The 16,935-nt window shown below is 31.2% G+C and overlaps 1 protein-coding gene across 1 annotated transcript; it reads left to right on the top strand.

Moving 5' to 3' along the window:
• The first annotated feature begins 15,333 nt into the window (after positions 1-15,333).
• Positions 15,334-16,732, top strand: LOC139859284 (uncharacterized). Its single transcript, XM_071848080.1, has 2 exons — positions 15,334-16,357; positions 16,464-16,732. The coding sequence occupies exons 1-2, from the start codon at positions 15,334-15,336 to the stop codon at positions 16,730-16,732; spliced, it is 1,293 nt and encodes a 430-aa protein (XP_071704181.1).
• Positions 16,733-16,935: the final 203 nt, after the last annotated feature.

Genomic DNA, 16,935 nt, shown 5'->3' with positions numbered 1-16,935 from the left:
TCTTAAATAGTCACTACACCGTACCAAGTGTAGTATACAGAAACGAAGTACTGTGCAACCGTTGAAAACTGGTCGTCCAGCCCGGTTGGGGTTGTCAGGCCCGATAGATCTATCAACAGGATTCGCGTTTACATTCCTCATGTAAATATTAGCTACCAAGTATAAAGAAATATGCCATGGTACAACTCAACATAGAATTTATTTTTGATCACTTGTGTCCATAACGTAAATCATAAAATGCATGTATTCTCATCCCAAAATATTTAGAGTTTAAAAGGGACTATATACTCACCATACTGTATTTTGTAGTAAAAATACATATAACATCATTGATCAAATATAAGGTTGGCCTCGGATTCACGAACCTATATCATTTATATATATGTTAACACATATACTGGTAATCGAATCACTTTATATATATTTAGTTATGTATTTAGATTTATATTCCTATATAATTTTGTTACTACTTATAATATATCATAATGCTTATTTGATATATAATTTAGTTAACATTATAGTAATATAATTATTATATTAGTCAAGACATAATATTATGTAATATTAGTATACATAAATATATTGTTATATAAATATCTTAGGTTTACAACAAAAAATTATAATTGTGATAATACTTAGTTAAGGATAACAATACTAATAATGATATTAATAATAGTAATAATTATAATAAAAATGTTACTTTTTAATAATTATAATTTTAATAAAAAAAATAATAATTTTTAATGATAACAATATAATAATTTTAATAGGAATAATAATAATAATAGTGGTTTTTAATAAAAGATAAATGAAAATAATAATTTTGATAATAATACATAATACTTAATAATAATAATAATAATAATAATAATAATCATAATAATAATAATAATAATAATAATAATATAAATAATAATAATAATTTTAATATTAGTAATTATAACTATAATACTTGTAATGATAACAATAATTTATATTATCAATATCAATAATAATAATAATAATAATAATAATAATAATAATAATAATAATAATAATAATAATAATAATAATAATAATGATGATTTATAATAATAATAATAATATAAATAATGATTTTTAAAATAAAGAACTACCTTTTAAAGCTTAAAAAGAAATAATTTGTCGGAGCCAGGACTCGAACCCGTGACCTCCCGCTCACACCCTAACACCTTAACCGTCCATCAGTTTCTGTTTTTCTGATTTGTATTCAAAACAAAACTATATATCTCGCGTATAAACTGTTCCCCTTTCTTCTTCATCTTTTTAACTCGACCGTGTATCAATCCCATCTATTAACGAATTATTAATCAGTTTTAGGATTATTTATAAACAACAATTATTAAGGCTTGATTTGAATTAATTAAACAGAAAAGAAAAAATATATATATATATATATATATATATATATATATATATATATAAATATATATATATATATGTATAGCTGTATCAACAGCCATATATATATACGGTTTGATCTCAAACCCAATTTATGGGTTCCAATTCGTTTCAGACTACTGCTACAACATAAAATAGGTAGAAAAATGTTTATAGAACTTTTCTGAACCTTCAATTTCATCTGAATCACTAACATAAACTTAGAATTTTCAATGAACAACACATTTGACTTTTTATTTTAAAAATTTGACTTCCAAAATTCGAAACCAATACAAGAAATTAAAATATGAAAACTTGCAGATAATTTACCTATATCATTCTTAACAAAGCTGCAATTCCAGATTTTGCTAATTCATTTAAAATTTTGCTCTTGTAATTTGAAGTCAATAACAGAGGTTATCGGCTTCTGTTTTCTTTAATTCCTTTTTTTTTTATCCGATAGCAGCAATTTATAGTAGCATATATAGAGTATTGAGGAGGGTAACGGATGAAGATATCAAATTTTGATTAATAGTAGGATCGTGGAAGACAGAGAGTCACGGGTAAACAGATTTAAAAAAAAAAAAAAAATATCTGATAAAGACAGAAATTAAACTATACGCATAATATATCTGTAGTTATATTTATATAATTAGTTTTACTATTTATTTATATCTATATTTATCTGTATATATATAAATTATATGTATTTATGTATTTATATCTATATATTATGGTTAATCTTATTCATTAATATTTATAAATTTAATTATAATAATAATACTATTAATGTTATAAATAATAATAACAAAATTGTATAATAATATTATAGTAACAATAATACTATTAATATTAATGATAATGATAATAATAACCATAAAATTTATAACAATAATATTATTAATAACAAATATAATACTAATTATAATAATACTAATGATAGTAATAATATTAGTAATAATAACACTATAACAATTTATGTATATCAAATTCGTATCTATAGGTTATATACTAAAAAATAATATTAACAACACTAATATTGATATTAATATTGAAAGTAATAATAATATTATTATAACAACTATATTTATAATTAAATTGAATATATCTGTATTACATATTATTGTTTATGTAATATAACTATATAATATCCATTACATAATAACTTATATTGAATATTAAATTTTATACATTTTAATATATCTTACCATGTACATATAATAATAATATAGAAATCATATATCTATTTGTAAGTTTATTTTAACTACAACTTAATTATTTTATATTCTATTTTACATATTTAATTCTAATGATTAACTTAATTTCGTATCCACCAACCGTTATCTGTTTTATCAAAATTTCTTAATTTTAATAATCACACATATGTATATACACATACATATCTATTTACACATAATTGTTCGTGAATCGTCCGGCATAGTCAAATGGTAATTGATTACCTGAATATAGATTTCAAACTTTCTAGACTCAACATTACAGATTTTGCTTATCGTGTCGGAAATATATAAAGATTAAGGTTTAAATTTGGTCGAAAATTTTCGGGTCATTACAATTGTGTTGAGAGTGAAGTTTAGTTTTTTCCGCTTTATTCAGTTCTACATCTTTTTTTCTAAAAGCTTATATATTTAAAACAATAAACACCGTAGCAAGTAGCTAGAAGTGCATTAGAATAGACAAAAAAGCCAAAATTTTCGATTAAAACAACATTACCCCTATATCTAACTAATACAAAAGAATAATACTTAATTTAATAAAAAAGAGCACTTCTTCAACGACTTTTCATTGAATAGCAAGCAATTACAGTAGCGCCAAATCAACCTAATAACCCCAACTACTATTGACACAAATACGAGTCTTTATCTCCTCTGATCTACTGTCTTCATCTATCCAACTTAACATTTCACTCCAAGAAGCTATCGAAGTTTGATCCACATTCATCCATGTAATCACCTTCTGCCAAACCTCAGATGCAAGCGAGCTATAGCAACAGAGAATACACCATCGCTTGCGATTGTTCACCTCCAATAATCATGATGATTCTACAAATGCACATAAGCTAATTCACCCATCATGCTATCAAGCGTAATCATGTTTCTTGCACCTAAATTTTCTCGGGACCAATTCCATTTCCAAGACCCATTTACAAGTCTATCGACTACTTTAGCATCTTGACCAATGTCCAAATGAAATAATCTATTATATATATCAGACAACGAAGCTTCGCCAATCCAAATGTCATGCCAATAATTAGTCATTTTACCGTTACCCAATCTGAACATGAATGCATCAGTTGCTAGAGAACCACGACAAACATCGCCTGTTATACACTTGTCGATGTTTTTCCACACCCTTTGCAGCAAGTAATGTCAAACACTGACCCGTTGCATTTCATTCACAACATAACTCACATAAAACTAATGGACCATCCAATATTTTCACCCCTTGATGAAATTCGATTTCTCAAGACTAATTGTTTTATCAATAACCAGAGCGAGTCAATTAGTGAGAACCTTGGAAATTATTTTGTACAACGTACAGATTAAAGAGCTATGGAGATAATCCGAAATAACTATTGGACTGGGAACCTTCAAAATCATAATCAAATTGCATAATTCGCACCTCTCACAAGAGTAGACTCCTCAAAAAATAACCTCACAATCTTCATAATGTGGTTTTAGAATATCACCATACCACTTAATGAAGAATAAAGTAAAACCATCGGATCCCATAGCACTATTTCCCTAACAATCTTATAATCCCACACCGCAACTATTACTTTTTTTTTATGTAACCTCTTCCTCTAGAAAATCAGAATCCGCTTCATATAACCTTCTCTCCAAATATATATAAAAAACGGTAGCATTTTCAGAGTTCTTTGGAAATTCAACTTATAATATTCAAAAAACTTATCTTTGACAACCCTTGGATTTGGCACCAAGGCAGTTCACATTTATTCATTGAATCACATCAGATAATATGTTTTTCTTTTCTTCATCGGATGCTGATTATTTTCTATTATATTTGCATAAGATTTTAAATTAATTTTAACTTTCCTCGTGTTATACACATTCTCAGTCTTTTAACTTTTGTTGAATTATTCTTTTATTTGTGTTTCTATTCTTATCATTTTAGTAGGTTATTAATTTGCGATATATATATATATATATATATATATATATATATATATATATATATATATATATATATATATATTCACCATTTGTCCAAAATAATTCTCATTTGACTTGGAAAAATATTTTTCTCAGTTTTTACTTGAAATAAATTTGTTTATTTTATAATATTAAATAAAATTTATATGAATGAATAACATTTCAAATGTGTTTTAATCAATACGGACATTATCAAATATTATATAACACAAATAAAAATAATTAAAGTTAAAGTTGAAAAAGAAACGCTTTAAAAGTCCAAAAATTAAAAATTATTTTAGAACTAAAGGAGTATTATTTTATATGTATGTATTCGTTTAACGTTTCCATTTTTCATTAATGACTTTATTTTTTATGTTTATTATTTCTTTTGAAGTTTTTCTACATTACCTATATGAAAATTAATGTTACTAAATTAAAATCTCGATATGCGTATTGTAATATAAACATAGTCTAATGCATATACCAGAATCATTTATTGTGGCAAACAATTTCTCGCTGCAATGCGCGTCACATTTCTACCACCAGCATATAAAAAATCCTAAATTATACACATTTTGCATCATACAATTTGGTTTTATGTGGTTAAATTTATATTATTATCGTTATTATTATGAAGTTTTAATTTTTATTTTTATTTTTTATTTTTTATTTTTTATTTTTTTTTTTTTTACTTTGAGTGTTGATTATAGTTTCATACGCAAAAAGTTGGAGAAAAATTAAGCTAACTAATGAAGAAAACAAGTAAATCTACACGATGTCACGGTTTTGTCCATAACTCACTCATTCGGACTTCGATTAAGGTGAATCAAAAGTCCGTACGTCTGTATGACTGATATCTACAAGATGCTAGGCCCGTAGGCCGATGTTCACTTTTTTAAGCGCTCGCAGAAAACAGATAATTAGAATTTACACTTTTTAATATCTTTATTACGTAAGAAAAATAAAATTTTGTATATTCTCGCGAAGTCGCATATTACAAACTTAAACTTATAGTAGTGATAATAATAATACATTTTCTATATATACGAGAAAATAAATATAAATAAGTTATTTTAGTTTTATACATACATACTTGAGTGTTACAAATCTATGTTCGAAAATCGTATCACTTAATTAATACATAATTTAAATAAAAAGACCATAATCACTTCATCATCCAGATTAATGTTTGAAAACATAATTATGAAATCATGTAAAAGTTAACATTCAATATTTTAATAAAAGAAAACATGATCTTGACTTTCCTTTTATATAAAAAAAATAATAATAATAATTATTATTATATTAATTTTAAAAGTTATATTCCATATAATATAAAAAATGTTCGTGGAATTGTGTATTAAAATCTACTCCATATATATTATGTAAATTATAAAGCCACACATGTATATATATATATATATATATATATATATATATATATATATATATATATATATATATATATATATATATATATATATATATATATATATATATATATATATATATATATATATATATATATATATATATCTTTTAAATAAGAATCGGTTTCACAATCTTTTAGTGAAGGGTTATTAACTAACATGTTCATTTTCAAACGTACTATAACAATTTGTCCATAAGAATAAGAAAATTGTGTGATTGTCCATGCAAGTCATAATAGTATCTTGCGACATTGGTAACTAAGAATTATCAATCATAACCGTTATATCTTTAAGCTCACAATTTAAAATTTATAGGCCATGACCGATAATACTTGGTTTGCAAAGTCGTTAGATACTGTTTTGTGACTATGTAAAGCTTTATTCTTTTTTGCTCTACTTATAATAATACGTCACATATATGCAAACACACCTTGAAACATGCAAACTCACTTGTTACTAGTGTAACAAACTGGTGACCAAGCTAGACGTAAGATGACGAATGTGCCCTTAAGTTTGTTATTGTGTTATTATATGCTTTTATTTTAATAATATTTTTATTATTAATTGTGAATGTGGTGAAGACCAGTTTGTGACAAAGGTCATAGAACAAGTTCGTTTGTTGAATTGGGACTCTGTTAGGGTTGCCTAACTATGTACGAAAAATATCAGATAACTGATAAATATCCGTGTGTTGTGGGGTATGAGTTTTAAACCCCTTAAGTGTATGTTTGTGCTTAATGAGTTCATTTTCTAGAACGCTCTCATACTCGCACTTACCTAGTTTTTGTCATTCACAAACCCTGATTGATTTAAGCTTAAAATCGGATTAAGAAGCTTTAAGGACTGATTTTTATCATCGTTGTGATCATTAATCCAGGTTTGTAGTGTTGAATCTTGCTTTGATTTTATGTGTATTGGGTTTTGAGTGTGAAATGGGTTTTGTACTTTAATTCGCTTGAATCTTGTTGTTTTTGTGATGTTTGTGTTGATTATTGATTATTTAGTGATCTATATGAGTTGTATTTGCTTCGTGATCAAGCAATTTGTCAAAAACATCACAAATGGTGATTTTTGGGTTGAAACCCGTCAAAACAGCTGATGTTGTTGTCCTTCATCACTCACACGAGTGAACATTCACTTGTACGGTTGAGGTGGTCAACCGTGTGGTGAAACGTGCGAGTGAGTGGTTAATGTGACTGCTGTTTTAATTGAGATGACCCGTACGGTTGAGCTGTAAGTCATACGAGTCAATGGTCACTTATGTGGTTAATCGTACGAATCAGTTGCTTATGTGTTGGATGTTTGATCATGAATCAAACGTACGAGTGAGGTTTCAACCGCACGGTTAAGGGTTCTCAAATGTGCGAGTAAGGGTGTTACTCGTACGGTTCACAGGTCAGGTTGTTTAAGTGCTTAAGTGTTTGTTTATTGATGTTGTTGTCTTGTTGTGAGGTGATATCAAGACATGATTACTGACCGTGTTATGTCTATTCTCAGGAGGAAAAGATAAAGAGAAAGCTCAGTAGTCAGAAACTGAGCCGTTGCAAGTCATGCTACTGTGGTTTACTATGATTTCCTTGTGTAGTATAGAGATTGCCTGGCTAGTTGGATAATTGCAAGCTATGTGAATTATATGTTGTATATGTGCACTATGCTTGACACCAGCCGATCCTAAGGAGGTTTGGGACTCGCAAAATGTTCCTATGGAGGTTGTAGTCCGTATGAGGTCAACCGATCCAAGGGAGGTTGGGTCCATGCTCTGTTGTTTGTGGACGGATTCAGCAGGATGGATTATCGGTAGATGCTAGCCTGATCAGCTAGGTCGTGTGTCCGTACGCCGTTGATCCTCGTATTGTCTTTGCCTGTATACTTGTTGATTGTAAGCATGATTGTTGCTCGATTTATGATGGTTTGATTAAGCTTAGTGTGTAGATAGATTCTATTCACTTAGCGGTGTGCTAACTCCCCACATTCACTACAAGAAAACTGCGTTCTTAGGACCCCCATAAGGGTCCTAAAAGGCCCATTCTTAGGACCCTTTGCCTGATAGGACTCCCAAAACGCACGACGTAACAACAGCGGTCGTATTAACCGAAAAGGGTCCTAACGCTTATAGGACCTTTTATTTGAGTCCTATAAACAACATCGAAAGGGTCCTAAGAATGGGGCCTTTTAGGACACTTTATAATACTTTGTGAGTACAAAAGGGTCCTATGACGCCTAAATTTGTATGTTAGATCATATTAGGACCCCAAAAAAGTGTACTAATATAATGAGAAACTATGTTAGTACCAATAAAAGCGTCCTAAAATAATTGTAAATTATGTAAGTACCCAAAAAAGGGTCCGATTATAAAAATATAGTAGTTTAGTACCACAAAAAAGGATCCTAATATACATTTAGTAGTTTAGTACCACAAAAAAGGGGTCCTAATATATATAAAAATTATGTAAGTACCCAAAAAAAGGTCCTATTATAAAAATATAGTAGTTTAGTACCACAAAAAAGGGTCTTAATATAACTATATGTTAACTTAGTACAAAAAAAAAGCGTCCTAACAAGTCATATGAGTTTCGAATATTCGGTTCGGGTATACGGGTCCATTTCGGATTTTGGGCCAGGTTATAGTAATTGGGCCTTTCCAGGCCAGTTCAGATAATTGGGCCTTTACAGGCCAGTTCAGATATTTGGGCCTTTTGGGCCAGGTTATGTTAATTGGGCCTTTCCAGGCCAGTTCAGATAAATAGGTTTTTTGGGCCAGGTTATGGTAATTGGGCCTTTGCAAGCCAGTTTAGTTAGTTGGGCCTTTTGTGCCCGGTTATGCTAATTGGGCTTGTCGCAACGTTTAAGCTTACTGGGCCTTTCGGGCCTGCTTCAGCTATTTAGGCCTTTTGGGCCCTGTTCGGATCCAGTTTTCTTTTGATTGCATCAATTTATTATTCATTGCAATTACAACAATTTTAAATTTTTAAATTACAAAACAAATATTAAATATAAATTATAATATTGATCACCACATGATTACATTTACAGTAAGTTATATTGTTTCAATAATAATACAATCACGACAGGACAAATCATTGTTTCAAACACACCAACACATACATCGTATTAACAAATTGTTTCAAACACAAACATTCATTAATAAACCGACTCACATTAACAAACACAAAAACTCTTCAACCCTTCACCATCCAATCTTGATCAATCCTCACGTACCAACTAAAAATTAAATCATCCATGTATAAGCATAAAGGTGCACATTATAAAAATTAATCTTAATTATTACAAATTTAACAAGGACATACCTCGATTAACTGAGCAGGCCAAGCAATAGACGTACCAGTGACGTCATGAATGCATTTCAAATAATCATATGGCCTAAACAAAGCTTCATCTTTTTTAATGGCCACCTGAACATGGACCTCACACCAACCATGTCCAAGTTCTGTTCCATTAAGAATCGTATTTGGATCAACGCTCCTCAACCTTCCTATTGCTACCTTCTCGAAGTTAATGTTTTTTACATAAACTTCCTTATCGACCTAAAATTCAGTTGTCAAAAAAACATTTATGAACGCTAAAAGGGTAGAAAAAATAGTAAGCTATTAAATTGAAACATACCCATAAACGGTGATCACCCGAACCATTAGCATGAACACGCGAACCATCATTCTGAGCACCCGGACCATTGTTCTTCTCGGCTTTTAACCTTGCATTTTCTTCTTCAAGTTGTGCATTTCTAGACATCAGCGGAGCATTTGCTTTGCTAACAGCTAATCGACTAGGTCCTGCACCCCACAAATGATTGGTGCGAACACCAAGTCCGTACATTTCTGCAGTACCATTTTTAGCTTTACCCATTACCGTGGCAAAAACATCATCTGGTCCAGGTGCATCAGTTGCACCATCACCGAGTTTCTCGGTTAGGTCTTTCATTTTTTCCTGCATAAAATAGATAGTAAATCGTTGATATTTGATTTAATAATATGACCAGTATATATACAGGAGATGGCATCGATATACATGGAAAATTGCAAACTAATTTGTGAGCTATACAAACGATAACTATCATATTATAATTCTACTCTGATATTCGATATATGCAATGCCCAATCACAGCATAGCCCAATCACAGTATATGCAATGCTTACCCTTGTAACTAATTAAATTAAAGATATAGTTAATAGTTATTTTCTTTTATCTCCGACCTAAAAGTATACTTCAAATGAAATAAAAACCTCACAAGTGGTTTATGGTGATTAACATATATATAAATATACATCTACTGATATCATGTGTAGGATATATTTGATCTACTTTTGGAAAATTACTTACAAAGACACGAGCAACTTCACCTTCACTAATTTTGTAACATTCCTTAAACATATCCACCCTATTTGGCTCTCTTCCCAACTTCACCTACAATGAGTAAAACCGAGGTAACTATTAACGATGTATATTCAAAAGCTATACGTACTATATAAATAATTCCCCCATGATATATTACCTTCAGTTCTTCACGAATTCTTGCAAAACTTTTTTCCCCCGTCATTTGTGACAACTTCTTTTTAGCCCTATTGTCTTTGTTTTTTTCGGTCATCTTCTGAACAAGAAAAGAGTGGTCAGTATTCGAGGAGATCAAATCACGATGGTTAGTCTATCTACATGAAAGTGTAAGAATATATCATACCATCACATCATCTCTGGTCCAATATTCAAGAAGTCTTCTCCAGTGTCTTTTGGTTAGTTGTAGAGGTGGTGACTTTAATAGCTCCTCCATTGGTTTAGACGGGTCAAAGTAACATTCCTTAACTCTCGACCTCCAATTTTTCGTCTTGCGCCCATATGATTGGAGTATCCACGCTTTAGCAGTTGGTGGAAAATCAAACTTTGTCTACAAATTATAAAAAAAAAAAAAAAACATATAAATCACATGCATGAGAACAAAAAAAAAAACATATTATCACACATATTTTAAAATATGTACCCTTAAGAACTTCATCAACTTATCCTTTTTTTCGGGTTTAACTTTGTTCCACGGTCTATAAATTGGACAATACTGGTAACTCCGCGATAAGTGACCAAGAAAATGGGTAAACTGACTACTGTTTGCACCAATTGGCTGGCCATGTTCATTAACAGTAATAGGAAGTCGAACATGTGGCTTTTGCATATAAATCTACCACATAAGAGTCGGTCCTCTTGGCTGATTATCTACAACATATGTGCACTTGATTTACAACTGATACACTAAACAAGAAACAATATAAATCGAATAAACAAACCAAATTAGAAAAAGAAAAAATAACCTGGTTTAGTTTCTTCATTCACACGTGAACCTTCTTCAGGTTGTTCATGTAGTACTTCAGTTAGTTGTACTTCAGTTTGTTGTAGTTCACCTTGTTAACGATGCTCTTCAAAATCTTCATCATAGCTTGTGTAATTATCGTATTCTTCATTTTGTCGTTGTGCATCATCCTCGGGCTCTGTAATTTCATCTTGCAGTTGAAGACGACCCAGACCTCTACCTTCTTCTTGGCTGACTCATTGAACTTTACTTTTACTTAACCTCGGCCTTTTATCACTTACATGGCCCTTTTGAGACTTGGATTTTGAGGATGATTCTTTGGAGACATGAGGTGCACTAACTCGTTTTCTGATGGTATTGGGTGCAACGAACTGGCATTTTCTCATGGTATTAGCCTCAACCTGTTGAGAGGATCTAAATGAAGACTTTTTGATTCCTTCAATTACCATAATCTATAAGAATGTAAAAACAATAATGAGCAATTATATCAATTAACGCAACAGAGTAATAAACAATTTTATATACAGAGTAGTTAGGAACAATTAAAATTACAGAATCGTTAATCCATTTTCGTGAAAAAAGATATACAGTTTGGTGAAAAAATATATACAGTTCTTGTGAAAAAAGATACCTGTGTTCGATCTTTTGAAAAAAGATATATGTGTTCTTTGAGAGTTAGTTAACTGTTCTTTGAATTGGTGAAAAAAGAGATAAGTGAGTTGTTCAAAAACCTTTTAACTAGCTAACCCCAATTTGATTTGGCGCACACACTAGTTTTGATCAATCCACACCAAAATAATCTAAATTACCTATTTTACCCTTGTAAATAGTACATTGACTTACTAGTAGTTTAAGGGTAAAATAGGAAGTTTGTATTATTTTTGAGTGGATGGATCAAATGCTAGTGTGGAAAGATCACCTCCTAAATTTTGGAGGTGAAATTTGAATTTACCAAAATTTGGGAGGTGATGTTTGAATTACGATCAGGTTCAAAATTTGGGTCCGAAATCCGTGATATTTGGCGATTTCTTTTGAGAGGGTAAGTTTTGGTGAAAATTAATTGAGGCCGTATAACTTCTCTATTATCTAGCTATTACTGGTAATTAATTTATAAACTTTATAAAATAAATGTACACGAAATTAATTTAATTATTCATAAAATGTATTTTTTTTGTAAATATATCATAATCTAACGTAATTTAACATCGTTTATCGTAATTTAACATTGTATTATTTTAGGGTTTGGAGGTGAAATTTGAATTTACCCAAATTTGGGAGGTGCATTAGGCTTTAGGGTTTAGGGTTAAATGTTTAGGGTTCATGCATATGGTATAATGTTCAGGGTATATGGTTTATGGTTTAGGGTTTTAGGTATAGGTAGGGTTTAGGGTTGGTATAGGGTTTATGGTTTAGGGTTTGTGGTTTAATGTGTAGGGTTTGGTTTTTGGTGGTGTGCCTAAAAGTTGATGGTGTATGGATCATCACCCTTATGGTTTAGGGTATAGGGTTTAGGGTACATGGTTTAGTGTTTATGGTATAAGATTTAGGGTATAGGGTTTATAGTTTTTGGTTTAGAGTTAGGGTTTAGGGTTTATGATTTAATGTTTGGGGTTCAGGGTTTAGGGTTTAGAGTTTATAAACCCTAAACCCTATACCATATACCGTAAACGTACACATTAAATCATAAACACTTAATCCTATATATACCATAAACATTAAACCATGTACCCTAACCCTATACCTGTACGGATCATCACCCTTATGGTTTAGGGTATAGGGTTCATGGTTTAGTGTTTATGGTATAAGATTTAGGGTTTAGAGTTTTTGGTTTAGGGTAAGGGTTTAGGGTTTAGGGTTAAGTGTCTATGATTTAACGTTTGGGGTTCAGGTTTAGGGTTTATAAACCCTAAACCCTAAACATTAAATCATAGACACTTAACCCTAAATCCTAAACCCTAAACCCTAAACCCTATACCATATACCATAAACGTACACATTAAATCATAAACACTTAATCCTAAACCCGATACCCTAAATCCTATATCCTATATATATCATAAACATTAAACCATGTACCCTAACCCTATACCTGTACGGATCATCACCCTTATGGTTTAGGGTATAAGGTTTAGGGTACATGGTTTAGTGTTTATGGTATAAGATTTAGGGTATATGGTTTAGAGTTTTTGGTTTAGGGTTAGGATTTAGGGTTTAGGGTTAAGTGTCTATGATTTAATGTTTGGGGTTCAGGGTTTATAAACCCTAAACCCTAAATATTAAATCATAGACACTTAACCCTAAATCCTAAACCCTAAACCCTATACCATATACCGTAAACGTGCACATTAAATCATAAACACTTAATCCTAAACCCGATACCCTAAATCCTATATCCTATATATACCATAAACATTAAACCATGTACCCTAACCCTATACCTGTACGGATCATCACCCTTATGGTTTAGGGTATAGGGTTTAGGGTACATGGTTTAGTGTTTATGGTATAAGATTTAGGGTTTAGAGTTTTTGGTTTAGGGTTAGGGTTTAGGGTTTAGGGTTAAGTGTCTATGATTTAATGTTTGGGGTTCAGGGTTTAGGGTTTATAAACCCTAAACCCTAAACATTAAATCATAGACACTTAACCCTAAATCCTAAACCCTAAACCCTATACCATATACCGTAAACGTACACATTAAATCATAAACACTTAATCCTAAACCCGATACCCTAAATTCTATATCCTATATATACCATAAACATTAAACCATGTACCCTAACCCTATACCTGTACGGATCATCACCCTTATGGTTTAGGGTATAGGGTTTAAGGTACATGGTTTAGTGTTTATGGTATAAGATTTAGGGTATAGGGTTTAGAGTTTTTGGTTTAGGGTTAGGGTTTAGGGTTAGGGTTTAGGGTTTATGATTTAATGTTTGGGGTTCAGGGTTTAGGGTTTATAAACCCTAGACCCTAAACCCTAAACCCTAAACAGTAAATCATAGACACTTAACCCTAAACCCTAATCCCTAAACCCTATACCATATACCGTAAACGTACACATTAAATCATAAACACTTAATCCTAAACTCGATACCCTAAATCCTATATCCTATATACCATAAACATTAAACCATATACCCTAACCCTATACCTGTACGGATCATCACCCTTATAGTTTAGGGTATAGGGTTTATGGTACATGGTTTAGTGTTTATGGTATAAGATTTAGGGTATAGGGTTTAGAGTTTTTGGTTCAGGGTTAGGGTTTAGAGTTAGGGTTTAGGGTTTATGATTTAATGTTTGGGGTTCAGGGTTTAGGGTTTATAAACCTAAACCCTAAACATTAAATCATAGACACTTAACCCTAAACCCTATACCATATACCGTAAACGTACACATTAAATCATAAACACTTAATCATAAACCCGATACCCGATACCCTAAATCCTATATATCCTATATACCATAAACATTAAACCATGTACCATAACCCTTTACTTGGCCTAAACCATAAGGGTGATGATCCGTACACCACCGGCCAACTTTTAACCTACATTATGTATATTATTTTATATTTTATTAATTATTTGAATCTTTATCTTAAACTTATAGTATTAGATCTTATTAGATGTATCAAAATCATCATATAATAATAATAATAATTATTATTATTACTATTACTATTAACAATTTATAATAACATCGCACGTATTTAATTGCAATTGTAATCATCATCAGTTTTTGAAGATGTGTTTACAGATCTAAGTTAATTTCAATCATCGATTATTAATCAGTTAATACATAATTGAAGATATAAGTTGCAATCATCAAAAAATTAGGTCATCTTGTTTCATACTCTTTGTCCATACCCCTTAATTTTGAATCTTTGATTTTGAACCAGGTTAATTTCTTTTGTTTCATGTCCATACCCCTTAATTCTTACAGTACAATCTTTGATTTTAAACCACGTTAATTTATGTTCGATTAAATGTGTTTGTAGAATACAGGTCTATGTATGATGGACTCGACTTGGATGTCCTTGTGTAGATCTTCCCCTGTATACGAAAAAGGACTTGACAAATTTATAGAACGTATTTTCTCTAAAAAGGGAAAAGATGGTCATATATATTGTCCATGCAAATATTGCGGTAATCACAAATGGGTTGATCGGGTCCAGGCTAAAACACATTTGCTATGTGACGGGTTTTTCGAAGGTTATAAACTTCCAAATGTGTATTTTGAACCGGATGATACATCAACATTTGAGGATGCTGATGAAGATGATATGCAAGCATTGGCCCAATGCGTCTTCAATGTGTTTGAAGATGAAGATGAAGATGATATCCAACAAACTAAAAATCAGACTGTACCAAACTTAAATGCTGAAAAGTTTAATAAAGTATTGGAAGATGCAAAGAAAGAATTAGATCCCGGCTGTAAGTTATCTATTCTTTCGTTCATTGCTAGACTCTTCCATTCAAAATGTGTTGGAAAATGTAATGAAAAAGGATTTAGCATGATTCTTGACACAATGAGGGAAGCCTTCCCTCATGCTGCCATACCGAAGTCATTGTATGAATTAAGGAAGATAATAAGAGATTTGGGTCTAGGTTATGAGAAAATTGATGCTTGTCCAAATGATTGTATGTTGTACTGGAAAGAAAACAAGGACAAAATTAAGTGTGACGTATGTCAGACCTCAAGATATAAACAAATTAATAATGATTCTGAAAATGAGTCAACCACAGAAGCTGATAATGATGGTGATTATAAAGCTAAGAAGGTTGGAGCAAAAGTGTTGCGTTATTTTCCACTCATACCACGCTTGCAAAGATTGTTTATGTCGCCTAAAATGGCCGGGTCGATGAGATGGCATGAAGAGAGTCGTACGAAAGATAGTAGATTAAGACATCCCGCAGATTCACCAGCCTGGAAAACATTCGATTATGAGAATAAGGAATTTGCTAAAGAACCTCGTAATGTGAGGCTTGGTTTGGCGAGTGATGGGTTTAACCCTTTTGGAAACACGAGTGTTTCACATAGTACATGGCCTGTTGTTTTGATGCCATATAATCTACCTCCATGGTTGTGAATGAAAAAAACCTTTTCTATTCCTAAGTTTACTTATACCCGGTCCATCTGCTCCAGGTAATAATATAGATGTCTATATAAAACCTCTAGTTGATGAGTTGAAAGAGTTGTGGGATACTGGAGTTAATACTTATGACGCATCAACTAAGAGTTACTTCACACTGTGTGCTTCTTTGTTATGGATGGTAAGTGACTTTCCTACGTTTGCGAATTTATCGAGTTGGAGCACTAAAGGTAAATTAGCTTGTCCTTCATGCCATAAGGAAACCAGATCAACACGGTTATCAAACTCCCACAAAGAAATCTTCATGGCACATCGTCGCTGATTGGAATCGTTGCATCCTTTCCGTATGGATAAAGATTTTTTTGATGGCACGAAAGAACGTGAAGGGCCACCGTGTAGCTTAACAGGGGAACAAGTGCTTGCGGAGCTGAATGGTTTTGAAATAAAATTTGGAAAACTTGTGAAGGATAACCCATCCTTACCATATAATTGGAAGGTATTTTTTTCAGTTACCATACTGGAAAT

The sequence above is a fragment of the Rutidosis leptorrhynchoides genome, chromosome 7 (genome assembly GCF_046630445.1).
Source record: "Rutidosis leptorrhynchoides isolate AG116_Rl617_1_P2 chromosome 7, CSIRO_AGI_Rlap_v1, whole genome shotgun sequence".
Lineage (NCBI taxonomy): Eukaryota > Viridiplantae > Streptophyta > Magnoliopsida > Asterales > Asteraceae > Rutidosis > Rutidosis leptorrhynchoides.
The sequence above is the reverse complement of the archived record's forward strand: the minus strand, read 5'-3'. Positions and strand labels throughout refer to the sequence as shown.

What these genes read in the sequence shown, in the direction of transcription:
- LOC139859284 (XM_071848080.1), top strand. Translation starts at nt 15,334, where the DNA reads ATGGACTCGACTTGGATGTCCTTGTGTAGATCTTCCCCTGTATACGAA. An exon ending in AAACACGAGTGTTTCACATA is followed by an intron (nt 16,358 to 16,463) that starts GTACATGGCCTG and finishes CATCTGCTCCAG; the next exon opens with GTAATAATATAGATGTCTAT.